Source organism: Dipodomys merriami, unplaced genomic scaffold (genome assembly GCF_024711535.1).
Source record: "Dipodomys merriami isolate MVZ:Mamm:240054 unplaced genomic scaffold, mDipMer1.0.p SCAF_125, whole genome shotgun sequence".
NCBI lineage: Eukaryota > Metazoa > Chordata > Mammalia > Rodentia > Heteromyidae > Dipodomys > Dipodomys merriami.
In genome coordinates this window covers 1,930,913-1,955,382 of record NW_027202549.1, presented here as the reverse complement: position 1 = coordinate 1,955,382, position 24,470 = coordinate 1,930,913, and the positions used below count along the sequence as shown (strand labels likewise).

The 24,470-nt window shown below is 49.9% G+C and overlaps 2 protein-coding genes across 3 annotated transcripts in view; both read left to right on the top strand.

Moving 5' to 3' along the window:
* Nucleotides 1-19,554, top strand: part of Lars2 (leucyl-tRNA synthetase 2, mitochondrial) — a 61,957-nt gene extending 42,403 nt beyond the window's left edge. For both annotated transcript variants that reach the window (XM_070017627.1, XM_070017626.1), the window contains exons 14-21: nucleotides 1,619-1,756; nucleotides 3,197-3,297; nucleotides 4,591-4,773; nucleotides 6,561-6,730; nucleotides 7,558-7,635; nucleotides 8,950-9,061; nucleotides 14,219-14,346; nucleotides 17,206-19,554. In XM_070017627.1, the coding sequence (XP_069873728.1) occupies nucleotides 1,619-1,756; nucleotides 3,197-3,297; nucleotides 4,591-4,773; nucleotides 6,561-6,730; nucleotides 7,558-7,635; nucleotides 8,950-9,061; nucleotides 14,219-14,346; nucleotides 17,206-17,385 (1,090 nt within the window). In that variant the 3' untranslated portion in view covers nucleotides 17,386-19,554. The remainder of the gene's footprint in view (nucleotides 1-1,618; nucleotides 1,757-3,196; nucleotides 3,298-4,590; nucleotides 4,774-6,560; nucleotides 6,731-7,557; nucleotides 7,636-8,949; nucleotides 9,062-14,218; nucleotides 14,347-17,205) is intronic.
* Nucleotides 19,555-23,102: 3,548 nt separating this feature from the next.
* The window catches only part of Limd1 (LIM domain containing 1), a 29,910-nt gene continuing 28,542 nt past the window's right edge, over nucleotides 23,103-24,470 (top strand). The window contains exon 1 of the mRNA XM_070017624.1: nucleotides 23,103-23,198. The gene's annotated coding sequence lies outside the window, so the exon portion shown is untranslated. The remainder of the gene's footprint in view (nucleotides 23,199-24,470) is intronic.

Here is a 24,470-nt window from a genome sequence, read left to right as displayed (position 1 = left end):
CAGCCATTTAGGAGGCTGAGGTTTGAGGATCATGATTTGAAGCCCGCCTGGGCAGGAAAATCTGTGTAATCTCCAATTACTCACCAAAAAAAAAAAAAAAAAAAGCCATAAGTGGAACTGTGGCTCAAGTGGTAGAGTGCTAGCCTTGAACAAAAAAGGCTCAAGGAGCTGGGTACTGGTGGCTCAAGCCTGTAATCCTCGCTACTTGGGAGGCTGAGATACAAAGATCTTGGTTTGGAAACTACCCCAGTCAGGAAAGTATGAAGTCTGTTTTTATTGTGTCTGTTAGCTATGAAATATCTGGGAGGTGAGAGAGTTCCTGTGTTGTTTTATGTTAGTTAGGCTTCTATGGTTTATTTTATATTTTTGTTCATCGTGGAGCTTGAACCCAGGCCCTGTCCATCAGCTCTTTCACGTAAGGCTAGCACTCTACCACTTTGAGGCCACAGTGGCACTTCTGGTTTTCTAGTGGTTTTTATTGGAGATCAGAGTCTCACGGACTTTCCTGCCCAGACTGGCCTTGAACCATGATCCTCAGATCTCAACCCCCTGAGTAGCTAGGATGACAGGTGTGAGCCACTAGCGCCTGGCTTCTACATATGCTTTATATTCAGACCTTAAAGCTACTTTTAAAAGTAAGGTTGTGAGGCTAGGAATGGGGATTGAGTGGTAGAGCACTAGCCTTGAACAACAACAACAACAACAACAAATCCTGAGGGCTGGGAAGGTGGCTCAGTGGTAGAGTGCTTGCCTTGCATGCATGAGGCCCTGGGTTTGATTCCTCAGCACCACATAGGCAAAAAGAAAAAAGCAGGAAGTGGCGCTGTGGCTCAAGTTGTAGAGCGCTAGCCTTGAGCTGAAGAGCTGAGGGACAGCGCCCAGGCCCAGAGTTCAAGCCCCACGACTGACCAAAAAAAGAAAAAATCCCGAAAAACAATGGCAACAGCTAGGTCCTGAGTTCAAGCCCCAGTACCATACAAAAATGAAAGACCTCTTAGTAGCTACATATTGGTTGTACATTTGAAACCCTACAGTGCCCCCTACTGGGAAAGAATGCCAAAGTCTTGGTTGTCCTAATCTTCAAAATTAAATTGGCATATTAAAATACATATCATAATATGCATAATACCCATGCTACTGAGATGCCTTTTTTTTTTTGGTTCTTATTTTTTTGTTTTGTTTTGGTTTTTTTTGGGTTCAGTCATGGGACCTGAACTCTGGGCCTGGGCGCTGTCCCTCAGCTCTTCAGCTCAAGGCGAGCGCTCTACCACTTGAGCCACAGCACCACTTCTGGCTTTTTTCTTTTTGCTTATGTGGTGCTGAGGAATTGAACCCAGGGCCTCATGCATGCAAGGCAAGCGCTCTACCACTGAGCCACCTTCCCAGCCCTTGGTTCTTATTTTATCTTTTAAAAAATCTCAGTTTTTAGAGCACATCTTCTATAGCCATTTTTATACATTTCATAAATGAACCAGATCTGACTCTTCAGAAAAAAATCACTTTTTTTTTTTCCTGGCAGAATTCATTTCAGAGCCTCTGCAGAATTGCAGTACATCTGTCTTAAGTTCTGCGATTATGTCAGAACAGGTTGTAAAGAGCCCGTTCCTCTCTCTTCTAGACCCTTCAGCCGGGCGTTGGCAGACTACTGGATGCCGGTGGATTTGTACATTGGAGGAAAAGAGCATGCTGTCATGCACTTGTTCTATGCAAGGTTCTTCAGTCATTTTTGCCACGATCAAAAAATGGTCAAACACAGGTGAGCGCTTGTGCTATTTTGCCACACAGTTCAGTGCACAGACACAAACATAAAGCAGGTTATCAGAGCTACATGGAGCCGAAAAATGACATACGTGTTTTGATACTGGGGCTTGAACTTGGGGCCTGGGTGGTATCCCTTAGTTTTCCCACCCAAGGCTGGAGCTCCACCACTTCAGCCACAGCTCCGCTTCCTGCTTTTTGGTGGTTCATTGGAGATAAGAGTCTTCATAGACGACCCTGCCTGGACTGGCTTCGAAACATGATCCTCGGATCTCATCTTTGTGGGTAATTTACGCATTCTTAGTGATCCTTTGTTTAAATCAGATGAGTTTAACCCCTTGATATAAACCAATAATGGTTTCTGTTCTTCAACAGGAAGATGAATGAGTAGCTCGGTTGCTGAGAGGAGCTTGTTCCTAAGTGCCATCTGTTGAGTGAATGAATGAACAGACTTAATTCATCAGTAGTCCTTCCTTGGTTGTGAATATGAGCAACAAACTTGGCAGTCACTTTCACAGCCAGCTTAGGTTCCAAGTCTGCCAGCCCAGGCCTCTGACATCCCTGGAGCCTCCTCTTTTATTCCTACTACTCAAGCTGGTTTTGAATGACCTCGATTACCTTCAGCTTTCCTTTGAGGAGTTAGTCTATACCCAACGCAATACCCATACAAACGCACAGATGCACGCCCAATGAGCAGACAGAGCCTTTATGTGCTGGGAAAGTGACAGCTGTGGGTTGCAATTCTGCACCCACCAGAAGGTGGCAGCAGTGGTCACTTGAGAAATACCAAGACCTGATTTCAGCTCCACAGGCCCATTGGGTTGTGTTGTTTAAGATCAAGCCTCACTGTGTTGTCTAGGCTGGTCCTCAATTTCTTTTATTTTTTATGTTTTAATTGATTTTTCTGTCAGTCCTGGGGCTTGAACTCAGGGGCTGGGCACTGTCCCTGAGCTTCTTTTGCTCAAGGCTAACATTCTACCACTTTGAGTCACCACCACTTTCAGTTTTCTAGTGTTTTACTGGAGATAAGAGTCTCACGGGCTCTCCTGCCCGGGCTGGCTTTGAACCACGATCCTCAGATCTCAGCCTCCTGAGTAGCTAGGATGACAGGCGGGAGCCACCAGCGACCAGCCTTCTCCTCCTTCTCCTTCCTCCTTCTCCTCCTCCTCTTCCTTCTTCTCCCATTCCTCCTCTTCCTTCTCCTCTTCCTTCCTTTCTCCTTCCTTCTCCTCCTCTTCCTTCTCCTTTCTTCCTCCTCCTCCTCATCTTCCTTTTTTGTTTGAGACTGGGACTTGAATTCCAGATCTGATGCTTTGTACTCCTTGGCTGGTGCTATACCACCTGAACCACACCTCCAACCCCATGGACCTTTTTTTTGCTACCTCTGCTCATCTACTTTTTTTTTTTTTTTTTTTTTCCTGTTTACTCTTTTCTCTAGGGAACCATTTCACAAGCTACTGGCCCAAGGCCTCATCAAGGGGCAGACCTTCCGCCTGCCATCGGGACAATACCTGCAGAGAGAGGAGGTAGACCTCACAGGTGACAAGGGCTGGGCTGTGAGGGCAGGCCCAGGGGGATCTGTCTGGTTGCATTCACGGGCTCTGACCGGCACTCTCTGTCTACCTCTCCACGCCAGCCCCGGCCAGCCACAGCCATCCTTCCCTTCCACCCCATCAAGTCATCTGTCGGCCCCATGAGTATGCCTCTCCCACAGCGTGGACTGTTAGGCACATAAATTGGACCTTGAATTTTAAAAAAATGCTGATGGAGCCGGGCACCTATCATCCTAGCTACCCAGGAGGCTGAGATCTGAGGATCGCGGTTCAAAGCCAGCCCAGGCAGGAAAGACTCTGAGACTCCTATCTCCAATAAACCACCAGAAAACCGGAAGTGGCGCTGTGGCTCAAGTGGTAGAGCGCTCACCGTGAGCTGAAGAGCTGAGGGACAGCGCCCAGGCCCAGAGTTCAAGCCCCAAGACTGGCACAAAAATAAATTAGGAAATCATTTGGGATGTAGCTCAGTGGTAGAGCACTTTGTCTAACGTGTGAGGCCCTAGGTTCAATGTCTAGCATCACAAACTATTGTATGAGATAAAATTGTACAGCATACTATCAAGGGAGAGGGAAGTATAGTGAGTGAATTCCTACGGTTCTTCAAAAGGCATTATTCCTTCTTTAGCTGGGATTGTCTAAGTGGTTGTTTCTAGAACTCATTCATAATCACTTTTTATTCCTTCTTCCTTTGTATTCTTTTTTTTTTTGCCAGACCTGGCACTTGAACTCAGGGCCTGGGCACTGTCCCTAAGCTTCTTTTGCTCAAAGCTAACACTCTTATCACTAGAGCCACAGCGCCACTTCCGGCTTTTTCTGTGTATATGGCACTGAGGAATGGAACCCAGGGCTTCATGAATGCTTAGGCAAGCACTCTACCACTAAGCCACCTTCCCAGCCCTCCTTTGTATCTTTTGCTTTTGTTTTTACAGTACTGGGACTTGAACTCAGGGCCTTGCACTTGCCAGTCAAGTGCTCTATCACGTGAGCCACACCTCCATCCAGCCCCATTTCCCATGGATGGTTTTCGAGGTTGAGTCTCACTTCGGTTACGATCTTTCTCGTCCTTCCTCTTGTCCGTGGGGATGACTGCTGCACATCACTGCACTAACCCATTGTGTTTGCCCCATAGCTGGGATGACAGGCATGCGCCGCCACACCCAGCCTTTAGTTGAGATGAGGTCTTTTGAACTTGGAATTCCCAGGCTGGCTTCCAAAGGCAATCATCCCATCACCCCCCAGATGGTTAGAATTACAGGCTCATTCGGACGTATTCTTGTAGGTTCTGTTCCTGTGCACGCCCAAACGAGAGAGAAGTTGGAGGTGACGTGGGAGAAGATGAGCAAGTCCAAACACAACGGCGTGGACCCCAAGGAAGTGGTCGCCCAGTACGGGATCGACACTATTCGCCTGTACATCCTCTTTGCCGCCCCTCCCGAGAAAGATATCTTATGGGATGTGAAGAGTAGGTCGCCTTCCTCTCCCTGCTTGCTTCTTCCCCCACACTGAAGGAACAGCCGAGAAGCGGGGAGGAAATGGTACTGCCGAAGACAGAAGTGGATGTAGGAATTGGCTCTCCTCCAGTCCACCCAGCATCCCTCTCAGGACCCCTTGGGGGAACCCCCAGTTCTTCTCAGATCTGTTGCTACACCCTCCAGAATGGGCAGCATCTTTTCCTCCCTCCCTCCCCCATCCCCCATGAGGTCCCAGCAGGTTGGCTCTGTGCTGATTCTAAAGCCAGGTCTCCCAGGACCACCTCTGGGGAGGAGCTGTTTCCATGGAGACTGGACTGGCTTCCGCACTGCTCTGAGTCTGCTGTGTGCTGCACAGGCCAGTGGTCTCTTGATCTACCCTGAAAGCGATTTGTCTAAAACAGCGTAGGGGGAGGAGGGGCCCTCCCTCCAAGGAAGAATTCCCCAACTGAGTCTGGGCGGGTAGTCCTGGAGATAAGAGTCTCATGGACTTTCCTGCCCAGGCTGGCTTGAACTCAGGGCCTGGGCCCTGTCCCTGAGCTTTTACTCAAGGCTAGCTCTCTACCACGTGAGCCACAGCACCACTTCCGGTTTTTGAGTGGTTCATTGGGGATAAGAGTCTCACGGGGACTTTTCTGCCTGGGCTGGCTTTGAACCACGATCCTCAGATCTCAGCCTCCTCAGTGGCTAGGATGACAGGCGTAAGCCACCAGCGCCCAACTTCCTTTGCCTCTTTTAAATTTTTTTTCTTGTACCAACAATAGGACTTAACTTTTTCCACTTAAGGCTGGCGCTCTACCACTAAGCCATACTTCCATTTGTTGGTGGTTGATCAGAGATAAGAGTCTCATGGAGCCAGGCGCTGGTGGCTCACGCCTGTAATCCTAGCTACTCAGGAGGCTGAGATCTGAGGATCGCGGTTCAAAGCCAGCCCGGGCAGGAGAGACCGTGAGACTCCTATCTCCAATAAACCACCAGAAAACCGGAAGTGGCGCTGTAGCTCAAGTGGTAGAGCGCTCGCCTTGAGCTGAAGAGCTGAGGGACAGCGCCCAGGCCCAGAGTTCAAGCCCCACGACCGACCAAAAAAAAACAAAAAAAAAAGAGTCTCATGGATTTTTGGGGGGGGTGAGGGGTGGGGGAGGAGGGCGTGAGGGAGAGCCTGGGCTGGCTTCAAACCTTAATCCTCACCTCTCAGCCTCTTGAGTATGAAGGATGGCAGGCAGGGGCCACTGGCACCAGGCTAGGAAAGGAATCTTGGGCATCTGGCTGATGTGGAGAGTGGTCACCTTTCATTGGCATGATTGCAATACTGCCAGTGGCCAGTAGAGGCAGCAGAGTGCTGCAGCATTTTCATGGCTGGGAGAGGTTTGTAGCAGCACTTAGGTGATGCTGAGCCCCGGAGTGCCCAACATCCAGATCACTGGCGTCAGTCCCGGTCTGACTTCTCTAACCCAAAACCCACAGCGTGCTCAGTTTTCCCATTGCCGTCACAAGAGCTCACTCTTTTCTTTTTCTTTGTCACTGATGGGGCTTGAACTCAGGGCCTGGGCGCTGTCCCTGAGTTCTTTGTACTCCAGGCCAGCGTTCTATGACTTGAGCCACAGCGCCACCTGCCGTTTTCTGGTGGTCAATGGGAGAGGGAGATCAGAGTCTCGTGGATTTTTCCTGCCCAGGCTGGCTTTGAACTGCGATCCGCCGGATCTCAGCCTCCTGAGTAGCGAGGATGACAGGCGTGCACCGCGCCTGCAGCTCTGTGTCTCTTTACTGTCCCCACACGTAGCCGACGCCCTTCCTGGGGTGCTAAGATGGCAGCAACGTCTGTGGTCCCTGACAACCCGGTTTCTAGAGGCCAGGGCTGGAGGCACGGAGCCCCAGCCTCAGCGGCTGAGCAGTAAGGAGAGAGCCGAGGCCAGCAGAATCTGGAAGTACAAGAATGCTGTCATTTCCCAGGTCAGAAACTGCGGCAGCCTATCTTGCGGTTTTGGATGCTTTATTCAGTGACAAGAGATGCTCTCAGGTTGCACAACTCTCTTGCTCATGTTGGTTTGCCTTTGTCTTCCCATGTTCCCACTTGTGTGTGTGTGTACGTGTGTGTGTGCGCGCGTGCGCGCGCCAGTCCTGGGGCTTGAACTCAGGGCCTAGGCACTGTCCCTGAGCTTTTTTAGCTCAAGGCCAGCGCCCTTCCACTTTGCCCTTTCTTGTGGTTCAGTGGAGATAAGAGTCTCATGGACATTTCCTGACTGGGTTGGCTTTGAACTGAGATCTTCAGATCTCAGCCTCCTAAGTGGTTAGGATTATAGATGTGAGCCACCAACACCTGGCCCCATTTTTTTTTTTTTAATGCTGGTTCTGGGGCTTGAACTCAAGGCCTGAGCATTATCCCTGAGTTTGTTTTGCTCAAGGCTAGTGCTCTACCACTTGAGCCACAACTCTACTATGCAGTGTTTTGGCTGGTTAATTGGAGATCAGAATCTTATAGACTTTTCCTGCCCAGGTTGTCTTTGAACAGCAATCGTCAGCACTCAGCCTCCTGAGTAGCTAAGATGACAGGCGTGAGCCACCACCACCCAGTTTAAAGTATAGTCTTAAGTAAAGGCAAATAGCATTGACTGAGTTTTTTAATCTTAGTGCTATGAAACATAGTGATTATCCAAGAGCCTATGTTTACAAGTATTTTAGATTGCATTCGTTTTCATTTCACTTTCTTGATTTTTTTTTTTCTTCTGGCAAGCTTAAATGAATTTGGAAGCAATGAATAATTCCGCTTTTACCTATAGGTGACTTCCCACTTCGTGGAGGACTTCTCTCTGAATTCTGCAATTACTCAGTTGATGGGACTTAGTAATGTTCTCTTGGTAGGTGGCCTGAAGTCCTGGTTTGTTGGTGGAAGAGGAAGGTGGGTGAAGGGCCGAAGGATGGCCTACAGACACAAGTTGGGGACAGAGAGCACCACAAGTCACCTTTTGCTCTGGTGATCTTATATGCTGGTTCTGGGGCTTAAACCTCAGGATCTAGGGTGCTGTTCCTTAGTTTGTCCACTCAAAGCTAGCACTCTGCCACTTAAGCCACAGCTCCACTTCCAGCTTTTTGCTAGTTAAGCGGAGATAAGAGTCGTGGTGACTTTGCAGCTTGGGTTGGCTTTGAACTGAGGTCATCAAATCTCAGCCTCCTGAAGAGCTGGGATTATAGGTGGGAGCTACCAGCACCCAGCCTGGCTGTTGTGTCTTAAAAAGACATTTGCTCCATGTCACTCACAGTCTAGCCTTATCGCTAAAATGATTTTCAAGATTGTATTTTGCAACTAAGATCATGGAGGCCTTGGAAAGTTAGGTAATATGTCTGGTTGATGAGTGACCGATCAGCTATGCAGACCAGTATTACTGTCACTGAGACCAAATCCAGCCTTTACTGACCGTCTTCTTGCTACATATGACTCCCTATTTTCTTGCCAGAATTTTTGTCAGCAAATATTATTAGCTGTTGGACAATAAGAAACATACAGCTGGGCGCCAGTGGCTCACGCCTGTAATTCACCTACCCAGGAGGCTGAGATCTGAGGATAGTGGTTTGAAGCCAGCCTAGGCAGGAAAGTCTGTGAGACGCCTCCTTTTTTTTGGTCAGTTGTGGGGCTTAAACTCAGGGCCTGGACACTGTCGCTGAGCCTCTTTGTACTCAAGGCTAGCACTCTACCGATTGAGCCACAGCACCACTTCTAGTTTTTGAGTAGTTAATGAGAGATAAGAATCTCACGGGGGGGGGGGGGGGGGCTGGGAAGGTGGCTCAGTGGTAGAGCGCTTGCCTTGCATGCATGAGGCCCTGGGTTCGATTCCTCAGCACCACATAAGCAAAAAGAAAAAAGCCAGAAGTGACACTGTGGCTCAAGTGGTAGAGCGCTAGCCTTGAGCTGAATTGCTGAGGGACAGCGCCCAGGCCCAGAGTTCAGACCCCACACCTGGACCCCCCAAAGAATCTCACAGGGATTTTTTGTGTCCAAGCCAGCTGTGAACTGCTGTCCTCAGACCTCAGCCTCCTGGAGGGCTAAGATTGTAGGCATGAACCACCAGCTAGCACCCAGCTTAGTATTTCTTCCTATCTGCTGTGTCTCTGAGTTCAGTTATGGCCTTTCTTTCTTACCCAGGCTGCTTCTCTTGTTCTTTTGTCCTTTCTAGCAAGCCTCTCAGAAGATCGTCGTCCACAGCCCTGAGTTTGAGGACGCCCTGTGTGCCCTGCTGGTAATGGCTGCTCCCATGGCCCCCCATGTTACCTCCGAGCTCTGGGCAGGTACGTGAGGACTGCACGTATGTCTGCTCTTTACTAACCCGGATGTCCCCAAGCATCGTTTTTTGAGGATGATTCAGGATTCAGATGCCTTTAGCCTCACTCAGAGATCTGTCTGTCTGGTACCGTGCGACACTTGGTGTTTCTCCTGTGCAATCATCCTCGACTAATCCGAACATTGAGGGTTCTCCATGATTGTTCCTTTTCATGACTTGACCTCACTGAGATCATGCATACCTCAACTTGGTATAAGCTTTTTTTTTTTTTTTTCTTCTGGTGCCTATTCTGGGCTTGAACTCAGGACCTGGCCACTGTCCCAGGTTTTTATGCTTTTGTGCTCAAGGCTAGTGCTCTACCACTTGAGCCACAGCTCCACTTCCAGTCTTTTTGGTGATTCAATGAAGATAGGAGTGTCCCCGACTTTCCTGCCCAGGCTGGCTTCAAACCATGATCCTTAGCTCTCAACCTCCTGAGTAGCTAGACTTACAGGCATGAGTCACTGGTAAAAGCTTTTAAGACGGGAACTTATGCTTGGTCCCCTTTTACAGTTGAAGAAGTGGCCTCTGTAATGATCTAAACTTGTAACTCACTTTCTATGGGATCCGACTTCTCCATCACGGGTTCTGCACTAGACACTCAAGCAGGTCTGATCAAGCAGCCTCTTCATTTCTCTCATCATCTGTGAAGCTATCAGCCCACAAAGAATCCAGGAATCTGGCCTGGCACTGGTGGCTTACACCTGCCATCCGCGCTACTCAGGAGGCTGAAATTTGAGAGGATCGCAATTCAAAGCTAGTCTGAACAGGAAAAGTCCATGAGACTCTTATCTCTAGTTAACCACCAGAAAAAACAGAAGTGGTGCTGTGGATCGAGTGGTCGAGTGCTAGCCTGGAGGGGGAAAAAAGCTCATAACAGTGTCTAGGCCCTGACTTCAAGCCCCATTACCAGCACATACACAACAAAAGTAAACAGAGGCCCTCATTAAGAAAAAGCACAAGCCGTTTGGCAGCTTGCAGACTTGAGCCGGACGAAGAAATTCTTTTCCTTCCTGAAACTCGGGGATCAGAGAAGCTGAAAGACTCCACATCTGAATTTACAAAGTCATCTTTTGTTCAGCATAGAATATTGTCCTATACAAATGAGGGTGTTGGCCATTTGCTACTAATGGGGTCACCGCTAGTAGTTTCCGATGTAGGGCTCAGATCTTCTTTTGTTGATCAGTGAGAGCAGAACTGTAATGGGGGTCTTTGATGGGATGGCAGACTCTTATCTCCAATAAACCACTTGCCTTGAGCTGAAGAGCTGAAGAGCAGTGCTCAGGCCCAGAGATCAAGCCCCATGACCGACACCCCCCCCCCAAAAAAAAAAAAGAGTCTCGCATACTCTCCTGCCTGGGCTGGCTTTGAACCGAGATCCTCAGATCTCAGCCTTCTGAGTAGCTAGGATTATAGGCGTGAGCCACTGGCACCTGGCCATGAAATTCTTTTATCTCCAATTAACCATCAAAAAGTCAGAAGTAGAGGTATGAGTTGAGTGGTTAGAGCATCAGCCTTGAATGTAAATACTCAGGAACAGCGCCTAGGTCCTGAGTTCAAGCCCCAGTACCAGGCTTCCCCCCCCACCCCTTCCACTCCAAACCACTACCACCACCAACCAAAACCTTTTGTAACAGAGAACAGCTTAGACCTTTGGAACAGACAACAGCTTAGATGGTTCTAAGGGGACTTTGCCAAGAACAAAAGGCCAATCTCAAGAGGTTATGTATTATACAATTCTATTTATAACCTTTCTTGCAATAAGAGACTCATAGAGATAGGAAACACAGTAGTGGATGCCAGCAGTCAGGGTTTGGGTGAAGGGGCCTTGGGCACAAAAGGAACACTGCCAAGCTGGGAGTGGCTGGTTCCACGCTGCGTCCTGTCTTGGCTGTGATTGGGTCAAGCTCCACATGGCCATCACTCAAGCCCCACCCATATCTGGATACACCTTGTACATCCATCGTTCCTCCTCGCTTTGGGTATTGTGCTGTAATCAGGCCAGGAACCACCCCTGGAGGAAGCTGTGTGGAGGCTACTGAGGACCACTAGAATGTTTCCTTGCAGTTCCCTGTGAACCCAGAGTTATTTCAGATGAGATTGGGTGCATTCAGGGCGAGAGAGCCAGAGACCCAGGGTTATTAGCTGTCTTTCTGTACTCATAAGCCCAGGGTGTTGAGACTGGCTTAGTAGACAATGAGGCAGGGAAGGAAGGAGGGAAGGAAGGAAGGAAGAAAGGAAGGAAGGAAGGAATCTATTTCTAGTTATGGATGGTTTTTACCCTCTAGCTTATTTTCCAGGTAGGGTCTTGCTTTATTCTCAGGCTTGCCTGATCCCTCTCCCTTTGTTAGCTGTGCAGGAGTCTGAGATCTGAGGGTGAAGGTTCAAAGCGAGCCTGGGCAGGAAAGTCCATGAGACTCCTCTCTCCAGTGAACCACCAAAAAGCCAGAAGTGGAGGGATGGCGCAAGTGGTAGAGCACCAGCCTTCAGTGGAGTTCAACTTCTGCTACACACACACACACACACACACACACACACACACACACACACACACACACACACACACACACACACACACACACACACACACACACATGAGAGAGAGAGAGAGAGAGAGAGAGAGAGAGAGACTTGGATCAGAACTGCCACCACCCCAGTGTATAACTCCATAGGAAGGCCAGCTCCCTAGAGGAGGGAGGGGAGGAAGAGGATGGTCCGCAGGCCACAGCCAGCCCCGCATGCCAGGACCTTGTCACTTGACAGCCTGTGTTTTGGACTTTCTCCAGACGCTTCTCAAAGGCCAGCTTTCCCCCTGACCAGTCACGCCAACCAGGTCACAACGTTACATGAATGTCAAATACTTTTGAACGTTTGTGAAAAGTAGTTTTCCTTCCCTAAGAAGAGCCAGGAAGCAGCATCAGGCTGTACAACGTGCTGAGCTTCTGTTCATTGTAGCTCAGCACTGGGGCCCTGTTCTTAGCTATATGGAGACACGCTGGCAGAGACCCAAGCTGCTATAAATAAGCATCTCCATCATTCCAGGAAGGCTAGGGCTTCCTTTTTTTTTTTTTAAGGTGGAAGTTGGAACAGCTTCTGCCCAGAGCATTTTGTGTCCTTTCCATCTCTCAGGAATCCTGTACAACTTCCACAGACAGTCTTCGCAAATCTTCCCTGGATACCAGGCAGGAAACTCTTCTCTGCATTTGAGCTAAGAAAGCAGAAGTGGGTGCTGTGGCTCCAAGTAGTAGAGCACTAGCGTTGCAGGAAAAAGGCTCAGGGACAGCACTCAGGCCCTTGAGTTCAAGCCCCGTGACTGACATTAAAAACAAAAAACAAAAACCTTCAAAAGCAAGGCTGGGGACACATGGGTCACACTTACAATCCTAGCTGCTCAGGAGGCTGCCACGTAAGGATCGTGGTTCAAAACCAGCCCAGGCAAGAAAGTCTTATCTCCAATTAGGCACCAAAAACCTGGGAGTGAAGCAGTAGCTAGAAGTGGTAGAGATCTAGCCTTGAGCAAAAACAAAACAACTACTAAGGGACAGTGCCCGGGCCCTGACTGGCACACAAAACAATTATAGAAGCAGCCACGTGCTAGTGGTTCACACCTCTAATCCTAGCTACTCAGGAGGCTGCCACGTAAGGATCGTGGTTCAAAGCCAACCCAGGCAGAAAAGTCTGTGAGACTCTTAACTCTAATCAGCCAGCAAAATGCTGGACTGGAGGTCTGATCGAGTGCCTACCAAGGGCAAAAAAGTCAAGTGAGAGCACAAAGCTCAAGAATTCAAGCCCCAGTACCTGCAAACAAAAAAGCCAAAAGCTGGGTTGTAGGCATGACTCAAATGGATAGAGCACCAGCCGTGAACAAGCAGACCTCTATAAGCACACAGCCCAGAATGCATGTCCCAGCACCACCAGAAAAAGGGGTCTGGGAAGGTGGCTTAGTGGTAGAGTGCTTGCCTAGCATGCATGAAGCCCTGCATTTGATTCCACATGATTAGCACAGTTTTAGGCCCTAGCTTTTTCTCCAGCCACCAATGAAGCATTGGGGAAGCGTTCTGGGAAGAAAGAAGCGTGGAGAACGATTCAGTCTCCACTGCTGCCCCGTGTGGGTTTGGCCTACTCTGTACCAAGGAAAGCTGTGTGCAGTTCACCAGGAAGGGAAGGGTTACAGGGTAAAAAGCCTGCTTTGGGAGGGCTGAGAAGTGCCCTTCTATTCTCCAACCTCTGCATTCTCGCTCCTGAGGCTAGCAGCCGTAAGTACGTAGAAAGCCTCTCAGACCCCAAGTGCTCATAGGCAAGAGAGGAAAGTGGAGGTGGTGTAGTTTTTGGGGTTGGGGGTGGGGAGCAATCAGCAGCCTTGATAGTTGGGTTCAGCTTGTGTATTTGTGCGCATGTGTGCCAGTACTGGGGCTTGAACTCAGGGTCCTTGTGTTCTTGCTTAGCTTTTACCATCAATATGCTGATGCTCTACCACTTGAACCACAGCTCCACTTCCAGCTTCTTGGTGCTTCAGTGGAGATAAGAATCTCATGGGCTTTCCTTCCCTGATTGGCTTTGAACTGCGATCCTCAGGTCTCAGCCTCCTGAGTAGCTAGGATGACAGGCGTGAGCCACCGGCACCCAGCCTTGTTTTTGTTTTTGCACGTATTCATTTCAGAACAACACATGAACTGGTACTTACAACTCTGGGGGCTGTTTGCCAAAATCTGCCTTTAAGCTTGTGATTACAGACCAGGCCAGCTAGTCACCAGTGGCTCACATAAGACTCTTTCTATCTTTATATCTTCAATTATTCACCCTCACTCCACCCCCAAGAAAAAAAGCCAGAAGTACCACTCAAATGGTAGAGGATCAGCCTTAAGAGAAGAAACTAGGGGGGCTGGGAAGGTGGCTCAGTGGTAGAGTGCTTGCCTTGCATGCATGAGGCCCTGGGTTCTATTCCTCAGCACCACATAAGCAGAGAAAGCCAGAAGTGGCGCTGTGGTTCAAGTGGTAGAACGCTAGCCTTGAGCTGAAGAGCTGAGGGACAGCGCCCAGGCCCCGAGTTCAGGCCCCACGACCAACAACAACAACAAAAGAACCTGTGTACTTGGTATAACCCATCTCTGTCTGGGTGTTGCAGGCCTAGCGCTGGTACCCCGGAAACTGTGTAAGCACTATACCTGGGATACTGGGGTGCTACTTCAGACTTGGCCCACTGTGGACCCAGAGTACCTTCAGCAACCTGACATTGTACAGATGGCTGTCCTGGTAGGTACTGCCCTTCCCCTCTCCTTCCCTCTCCCCCCCCCCCCCCCCAGCCTCTCAGCCCTTTGCCCCAGAAGCCGAGCTTATCGGGGCCCAGATACCTCTTGTGCAAAACTGCTCTTGGGACCAGGTCCAGACAGGTTGCTGGCTATTTATGAATATGCCACTCTGTAAAATATATTTCTGAAAAGCTATAGAAAATTCCCTCCCTCCTTCCCTCCCTCCCTTCCTCCCTTCCTTCCTTCCTTTTCTTTCTTTTTGTAAATTGGATCGTTTTCAATAAGCAGTTTATTGCTTGAATTTTTTTTTGGTTTTGTTTTTGGGGTTTGTTGTATTGTTGTTGTTGTTTGTTTTTGTCATTCGTGGGGCCTGAAACTCCAGGCCTGGGCACTGTCCCTGAGCTCCTTTGCTCAAGTTGAATGCTCTACCACTTTGAGCCACAGTGCCACTTCCAGTTTTTCTGGTGGTTCATTGGGAAGAAGAGTCTTACAGACTTTCCTGGCTGGCTTTGAACCATGATCCTCAGATCTCAGCCTCCTGACTGGTGGTGTGAGCCACCAGCGCACAGCACCATCTCCTGAGTCATACATGGGTCCAAGTCATTTGTAGACAAGCTGTCATTTCACTCCTATTACCTCAGACCTCACCTCTCACTTTTAGTTGAAGATCCAGCCAGGCTCAGGTGAGTTAAGTTAGCATGCCCAATTTCCCCTCTACACCAGCCATGATACTGAATCACCATACAGAAATCACACCAGACAGACCCTCTTGAGTCTCAGCGCCTCGGGAGGAACTAGAGAAGAAAAAGCAAGAGAGATCAAGAGAGACAATCAATGCTGATCATGGATCCTGTCACTGTCCTATCTAGCCAGGAGTGGAGGGTGAGCAGACACAGAAGTGCAGCTCGCCAGCCAGCTGGTACCGACTTCTGTACCTGTGCAGGTTCTCAGCCCCACAGAGTTTGGTCTGGGAATCTGAGCTTCTGAGCCACTGGGCTCCATACCCGCTTGTCCCTGGCATTTCGATCCCTGCCATCCCCTTACAAAGGGATCAGGCAGGAGAGAAGGCAGGGTTTCCCTAGAGACTTCTACCCCAAACCCTTAGAACCACAACTGCCCCTGGTGACACAAGACATTGTTTGAGCAGCGGTTCTGAGAAAGAACCATCTGCTGTACCCCCTGGAAGCTTGTCTCAGTGCAGCTGACAGATTTCCACTTGCAGTTTCAGCTTATGCAAACATCTTTCTATTTTAAGGAAGCACAGCATTTCTATTTAAAAATGCCACCAGGGCTGGGCACCGGTGACTCACGCCTGTCATTCTCCTTGCAACTCAGGAGGCTGAGATCTGAGGACGCTGGTTCCAAGCCAGCTCCGGACACACTTTCCTCTCTTAAAGTCTATGAGACTTATCCACCAGAAAACTGGAAATGGCACTGTGGCTCAAAAGTGGTAGAGCACCAGCCTTGAGCACTAAGAGCTCAGGGACAGCACGCAGGCCCTGAGTTCTAGCCCCATGATCAACACAAAATTAATCAATTAATCCTCCCACTTGGGAGGAGGATCTAGAATTCCAACTCAGCCTGGGAAACTAGGTAGGTTCCCACTTGGGAGTTGCAGATCAGGACAACGCCAGGCAGGGAGTGTGCGGAGAAAAGCTTGTGTTCTGACCCCACGGGAGGTGGTAGTGATACCTGAGACCAGAATAGAAGCTGCAAGCTGGGGATCAGTTATGTGGTTCGGCTTGCCCGCATTCCCGGAGTCCTGCCAAGCAAACACTATAAGCCCCAGGGACAAAGGCCAGGAGGGGGCATGGTACATTGTAGCCACTGATGACTGTAGGGAGCTATGAATGTGAAGCAGCATGTAGAACCTTAGGGCTAGAGGCACGTTAAGAGAGCCCTGGAGCCAGGCACCGACAGCTCATACCTGCCATCCCAGCTCATTACTCAGGAGGCTGAGATCTGAGAACTGTGGTACGAAGCCAGCCCAGGCAGGCAAGTCTGTGAGACTCTTGTCTCCAATTAAATCGCAGAAAAAGCTAGAAGTGGTGCTGTGGCTCCAAGTGATAGAGCGCTAGCCTTGAGCAAAAAGGAGCTCAGGGACAGCGCCCAGGCCCAGAGTTTAAGCCTTAGGCCTGGCAAAAGGAAAAAACAAAACAAAACAAAAAACCTAGAACCTGGGGTGTGATCTGAGTTGGAGCTGGAACCAAGGGTGCAGACAGATTGCTCCAGAGAAGAAATGAGGTCTGAGCTAGCCCTGAGTCACCCAGCTTGTAAAACCAAAATCCTCCCGATCTCCTGAGTAACGAAGGTTACAAACATGAGCCATTGGACCCAGCTATGCTAAGAAGTTTTTTTTCCCCCCAACACTGGGACTTGAACTCTGTATCTGACGCGTTCACTCATTGACTGTACCACCTGAGTCACACCTCCAACACCCAAGGATCTGTTTTATTCTCATTTTGAGACCCTATTAGGGCTTGAACGTAAGAGTTTTTTTACACTTTCACTTGGCTTTCTTGCTGGCTTGCTCAGTGATGATGCTCTACCACTTGAGCCACGCCTGCAGTCTGGCATTTTGCTGGCTCATGAGAGGATTTTTTCCCCCCATATAACTTCCATGCCAACAGTACTGGGGAATCACATTCAGGAAACACAAGGAAATTCTCACTCCACACACACACTCAGATGCATCCTCCATGTCTTTGTGTCGGTCTGTCTCTCCCTCCCAATTAATGGGGGCATCGATCCTATCCATGTGGCAGGCAGTGGGTAGCTTGATGTCGGGGTACCTGCCCCACCCTCTGAGGACGGTCCTCCTTGTCTCAGCTCTTTTATTTATTTATTTTTTTGCCCTTTATAGATCAACAATAAAGCCTGCGGCAAGATCCCCGTGCCCCAGCACGTAGCTCAGGACCCGGATAAAGTGCACGAACTTGTCCTGCAGAGCGATCTGGGCGTTAGGCTCTTGCAAGGGAAATGCATCAAGAAGGCTTTCCTCTCGCCCCGGACCGCCCTCATCAACTTCCTGGTGCAAGAGTAACCCCGCGAAGCGGGAAGCCCAGAGGAGCCTCCTTCGTTCCGGGCCAGCTCCAAGAAAAGGAAAAGTCACGTGTCTTGGATACTGCCCTGGCCCCAGGATAGACGGGAGACAACAGAGTGCCTGTGGATTGTGGCCCGGTGGAGGAGAGAGGCTGGCTGTGGGCAAAGGAGAAATGGAGCAGAGGTCACGCAGCCATCCCTTGGGCGCCTTCCTGGTCAGGGTAAGGAAGCTGTCCGACTCGATCAGAAGATACCAGGATGCTATGGGGAAGAAGAAGAGACGTGATCAGGGATCGGGGCTCCTGAGCAGCCAGAAGCCTCTAGATCTCAGTGATAGCGCTGCCTTCTCTCTGGACTCCTCAAACCCAGGGAGCTGCTTGACAGTCATACCAAGCCTCCTGAGGCTGGGGGCTGATCTCCTAGTTCTCAAGTTACTAAGGAAACCATTCAGGTCACAGACAAACATCCAGTGTGAACAAGTGGACACGCTGGGCCTTCAGAAGTTACTTGGGCCCAGCACTGGTAGCTTATACTTGTAATCTCAGCTACTCAGGAGGCTGAGACCTGAGGCCTCAAAGCCAACCCCGGTGGGAATGTCAGTGAGAGTCTTAGCTCCAAGTTAACCAGCAAAAATCCAGAAGCAGAGTTGTGGTTCAAGTGGTGGAGTGCTAGCCTTGAGTGAAAAAGCTCAGGGACAGCGCCCAGGCCCTGAGTTCAAGCCCTCTATGACCAACCAAAAAAAAAAAGTTGCATGGAACCAAGTGTGGTGCACATACCTATAATCCCAGCTCTGAGGGAGAGGATCTCAAGTTCAAGGCCAGCCTAGACTATATAGCAAGACTGACAAAAACTGTAAAATCTAATTAAAACAAAAACACAAAGCCAGGCACTGGTGGCTCATGTGTGTCATTAGGATGAGATCTGAGGATCACAGTTCAAAGCCAGCCCAGGCATGAAAATCTGAGAGACTCTCATCTCCAATTAACCACTCAAAAACCTCAAGTGGAGCTGCAGCTCAAAGTGGTAGAGCACTAGCCTTGAGCAGAAGAGATCAGGGACAATGCCCTGAGTTCAAGCCCCACAACTTGACATCAAAAACAAAAACCAACCATAGTAAAATATAGGAAAAGAAAAAAAAAGGCGGGGGGGGCCAGAGGAGCTCCTTCGGGGTGAACATCCAATAAGTTCTGTGTCACAAAACAGCTGCTCTGGTCCCTCCACCTATTTCCCCAAATGCTGTTCCTGTTCCTCTCTGGTGCACAGGCCCGCTGGGCCTGGCCTAATGCTGGTGCACGCATGCGCACGTGCACACACACACACATGCACACACACACACGCACATGCATACACATGTGCTCAGCCAGGGTCCCACTTTGTATAAGGAGGGGCTACATCATCGTCGTCAAGGTCTTACCACAAAGGATTTTCAGCCTCGTGAAGTGGAACCACGCCCTGGGCTGCTGGTCCCCGGCAAAGCCCCAGCCCAGCAAGGATTTGGGCCCCGGATGACACATTGCCAACCACAGATGGCGATGAAGTCAGCAATGGGGTGATCTGACCAGAAGTGGCCTTAGCCGCTGATGAATGCTCATTGAGGGAAGAAAGGGAAGAAGCTAACCACTCTGTACTGCCCCTTCCCCCCAAAAAACCCCACAAAAATCTATATTTAGCCCACCGTTGGTGGCTCACGTCTGTCAGCCTCGCTCCTCTGAAAGCTGAGATCTGAGGATCACAGATCAAAGCCAGGCTGGGCAGGAAAAGTCCGTGAGACTCTTCTCTCCAATGAACTACTAAAATGCTGCAAGTAGAGTTGTGACTCTCCAGTGACAGGGCTCCAGCCTGGAGTGGGAAAAGGACAAACTCAAGGACAATACCCCAGGCCCTGAGTTCCAGGTTCAATATAAAATTCTTCAATTTAAAAAAAAATCTCTTTCTTGGCTCTCTGGTGTCATCATTCTGAAGCTGCAGCTCAGTAGTTGATAGCTGATTGCTTTTGGCATAACAAAATGTGTTATCACTTTGGGACAGATCTCTGTTCTGGGAACTGGCCACCGTGTTCCAATTCTAGGAGTTGATCAGGAGCCGACCGATGGCTTCCATTGACATCTGATCATCAGAGGTGCTGGCTGGGTACCCGCCCTCCACGTGGACACCGACCCGGACATGCACACAGGCCTCGATTTCTGAAACTCAACAGCCCAGGGGCAGACAGCCCTGACTTAGGTATGTTAGTCCCAAGATTGGCCATTTTAGTTTTATGCCTGGTCCCTAGGCACAGACATTCCCATTTAACTGATCTGCTGTGTAGCCTGAGTATCCTGACACTACAAAAGATAAGCTCACACCTGTCATCCTAGCTACTCTGGAGGCTGAGATCTAAGGATCAACGTTCAAAGCCAGCAGGGGCAAGAAAATACCCATTTTGGGGGCTGGGAATGTGGCTTAGTGGTAGGGTGCTTGCTTAGCATGCATGAAGCCCTGGGTTTGATTCCTCAGTACCACATGCCAGAAAAAGCCACAAGTGGCACTGTGGCTCAAGTGATAGAGTGCTAGCCTTAAAAGAAGCTCAAGGACAGAGCCCAGGCCCTGAGTTCAAGCCCCAGGACTGTCAAAAAGAGAAAAAAAGTATGTTTTATTTTGTTGTTGTTGTGAACTCTGGGCCTGGGCGCTGTCCTTCAGCTCTTCAGCTCAAGGCTAGTGCTCTACCACTTGAACCACAGAGCCACTTCTGGCTTTCTCTGCTTATGTGGTGCTGAGGAATCGAACCCAGGGCCTCATGTGTGCAAGGTGAGCCCTGTACCACGGAGCCACCTTCCCAGCCCAATTCTGGAGCTTAAACATGGAGCTTTAATTGAGCTTGCTAGTAAACAGTGCACCGCTTGAGTCACGTGCTCACCCACTTTTTGGGGGGATGGAACCCAGGGCCTCATGGACAACAGATAGGTAAGCATTCTCCACTGGGCCATACCTCCAACCCCAAATCCGTTTCTTAAACAAAAAACACCCTGGGCACTGATGGCTCACATCTGTCTGTCATCCTAGCCACTCAGGAGGCTGAGACCTGAGGATCGCAGTTTGGAGCTAGCCCGGGCAGGAAAATCCGGGAGACTCTTCTGTCCGATGAACCACTTAAAAACCAGAAATGGAGCTGTGGCTCAAAGGGTAGAGCACTCGTCTTGAGCCAAAAGAGCCCAGGGAAGCGCTCAGGTCCTGAGTTCAAACCCCACGACCGACAATACAATAAGAACAAGAGACCCTGGAGTTTTAGGTCCCAGTACTGTGTGTCTCTGTGTGTGTGTGTGTGTGTGTGTGTGTGTGTGTGTGTGTGTGTGTGTGTGTGTGTGTGTGTGTGTGTGTGTGTGTGTGTGTGTGTGTGTGTGTGTGTGTGTGTGTGTGTGTGTGTCCTGATTTGCTAAAGGCTGCAGGCCTAACCCATTCTGTGCTCATCTGAGTCGCCACCCTCCCTATACTTGGCAAAGAAAGCCTGGTACCACCTCCAGGCTAAAATATCTTTTCAAGGAGTGACCTGCTTGCCACACCCCACCCCACACACATGGAAAGGCAGAGAGGTACCCCAGTTCTGCAGCTCTACTGCCAGAAGAGCAAGTGGAAAACAGCTGGGGGGGGGGTAGTCCCCGCCTGAGGCCCCCCCAGGCTGCCAGCCAAAGGCTCCCATCCAGCCCGATGAGTTTGGAGAATGGAATCTGGGGTGACTCACCATAAGCAAGCTGGGGATCTACACACACACACACACACACACCCCAGGCTAGTAGTGGCAGGGCAGCCCCAAGATCAGACAGGATTTGAGGTCTCCAACACCCCCCCCCACCACCACCACCAGTGGGCCACACATTGCTGATCTTCCTCACCCACGCTAGGCCTAGGAGCTGGCCTGAGGCAGGAAAGGGGGGGCGGAGGAGCAGGGGTGATGGGGCCCTGGAGGGGAGGAGGTGACCAGGCCTGCTGGAGCCCCACACCTATGACTCATCTCCCCTGAACTTGAGATCCCGCTCAGTTCCCCCTCTCCGGTGTCTGTGCCAAGACACCGAAATGTCCAAGCTAAAAGCAGGACAGCGGTGGTGTGTCTTCTTAAGTGAAGATGGCAAAGCCATGTTCCAGGGGTTGGGAAGGTGGCTCAGTGGTAGAGCGCTTGCCTTGCACGCATGAAGCCCTGGGTTCCATTCCTCAGCACCACATACACAGAAAAGGCTGCAGGTGGCGCTGTGGCTCAAGTGGTAGAGTGCTAGCCTTGAGCACAGAGAAGCTCAAGAACAGTGCCCAGGCCCCGAGTTCAAGCCCCAGGCCCAGCAAAAAAACAAAAGCCACGTCCCAACCCAGCTCCCATATGCTGGCTTCCCAGCTGGTCAGCTTTGATTCCTCCTGGAGTGTTCCAGAACCATCCTGATGTCCAGCTTTCCTAGAATTATGCAGATGTTAGCCTGGAAAGTTTGGTCACTATCCACACACACCTGACTGCACTCACCCCGGGGTTCTTTTATCATTTTCGTTTCTTCTTGTGCCATTCCTAGGGCTTGACCCTGAGCTGCCTTTCGCTCAAGGTTGGTGCTCTACCACCTGAGCCACTGCACCATGTCTGACTTTTTTTTTTTGGTGATTGGAGAGAATGAGCCTCATGGACTTTTCTGCCCCTGGGCTGACTTTGAACTGTGAGCCTCAGATCTCAGCCTCCTGAATAGCTAGGATGACAGGCGTGAGCCATGGGCACCTGGCAGCCATATTAATAGTTAAAGTATCCCTTCCGACTGTTCCATTCAACTTCAATGTCCTTGTGGAGCAGGATAATTTAAGGAAACTGAGGCCTAGTGAAAGCAAGTCAGAAATAATCGTATTTAGAAACACAGAAGTGCCATGTTCGCTTTAAAGACAGACAACAGGATGCATTCCTTCCTGAAGGAATGAACACTTGTTGGACAGGATGTATGCCTTCCTGAGAAAATTGCTCCCCCCCAAACTTAAACCAACTCCCGACTCCCCCAAATGCAGGTAGCAGGGCATTTCCTTATCTCCAATTGGAAGGATCTGTTTTCTGGCAGGATGCATTCTTACCTGGAAACTCAGAAAGTAACTAACACCAGGTCTGATTAGAGCAAAGACAAAGCACCTTGAAGCCAGAGCCCCTGCCTTTACCATAGAAATACCCCAACAGCCCAAGTAACTTGTCCTTTGTATGTCGGTCTGCATTTTTGTCCGTTTGTCTGCTTGCCTGCTTGTGTATTTAATAAAGCCGAGCCCGGCACACTACCACTTTGAGCCACAGCACCACTTCTGGTTTTTGAGTGGTTCATTGTCGATAAGGATCTCCTGGGACCTTTTCTGCCCGGGCTGGCTTCGAACCACAAATCCTGATCTCTCAGCCTCCTGAGTAGCTAGGATGACAGGCGTGAGCCCCCCAGCCCCTGGTTCCTAACTGGATTGCCCCTCAACTTCAACCTGCAGGGGAAAAAGAAGTGGAAGATGGTGATCGTGGGGGTCAGACAACCCTGCCCACTTCCTCTTGGCCAGAGTTCAATCCCGTGGGTGACCTTGGCCAGTTGTAGAGGGACTTTGGGTGGCCTTTTCCCAGCATTAGCTGTCCGAGGGCGGGAGGAAGGAGGAGCCTCAGGACAGGTCCCCGTGACCAGTCTTGGTTTACAAAGTCTAGTCTGTACGCCTTCGTTGTTTTGAATGGGATAGCTGTGTTCCGTCTACATCTTTGCATCTAAAACAGCTGCGTAATCACAGAGCCCTCCGTTGATTGCCACACTGGGGTGTCTGCCCTGTCCTCTGGCTTAGACTCCAATCCTCACTCCACAGGTATGTGGGAAGCTCTGTACTGCTTCATCAAATGTTAGTAACCCCCTTTTTTTTTGGGGGGGTGCCAGTACTTCAGCTTGAATTTAGTGAAAGACTCACCTTCCCCCTCTTGGCTGGTTCTGTGTATCCAAAGATGGAATATGAAAGATTGAGCCCCACCCTGTTTTGCTGCTGTATCTCAATAAACAGTCCTTAGCTGGGCGCTGGTGGCTCACGCCTGTCATCCTAGCTACTCAGGAGGCTGAGATCTGAGGATGGAAGTTCAAAGCCAGCCTGGGCAGGAAAGTCTGTGAAATTTTCATCTCCAGTGAACCACCAGAAAACCAGAAGTGGCGCTATGGCTCAAGTGGTAGAGTGTTTACCTTGAGCTGAAGAGCTGAGGGATAGTGCCCAGGCCCAAAGTTCAAGCCCCACGATCCGGTCTGGCCTGTTTCCTTCCATTTTCCTAGCAGTTAGGGCCTGGATACTGTCCCTTAGCTTTTCTCCCCTCTTCCCTCAACTCCACTGAAGGCTACCACTCTACCACTTGAGTCACAGCTCCATTTTGGGCTTTTTGCTGATTCCTTGGAAATAAGAGTCTCACAGACTTTCTTGCCCCTGGCTGGCTTTGAATCATGATCCTCGGATCTCAGCCTCCTGAATAGCTAGCAGGAGAGTATTTGGGGTGCACAGATTATGTCCTAGTAAAGTCCATCGTAGGTGGAAAATGTCAGAAGTTGAAATTAGGAACCAGGCGCCGGGAGCTCACGACTGTCATCCTAGCTACTCAGGAGGTGATACCTGAAGATCATGGTTCAAAACCAGCCCAGGCAGGTTAAAATCCATGAGACTCCTCTCTAATGAACCACTAGAAAACTGGGAGTGGAGCTGTGGCTCAAAATGTTAAAGCACTATAGCCTTGAGCAAAAAAAAAGTTCCAGGATAGCTCTTGGGCCCTGAGTTCAAGTCTCAGAACCAATGAGCACAAACACATGGAAACATTCTAAGTCAATACATGGAAGCAGGGGCTATCTGTATGCCTAACTTGTCTATGACTATTTAGTCTCTTTGCCTTCACGGCCTCAAATCATCCATTGTTATAGGGTGTGGAAGCGGCTTTGGGACAAGGAGTTGGGGACTAGCTGATAAATCTGCGGCTTAGCCAAAGAAAAAACCATGAGCGAATGTGTGTGAAATCCCAGGAAAAGGATTCTTGAGAATCTTGTTAAGTGCAAAAAGTCCATAGGCCGAGTATTTAGGTGAAGTGACAGGGCTTGACCTGGAGGGGGCGCC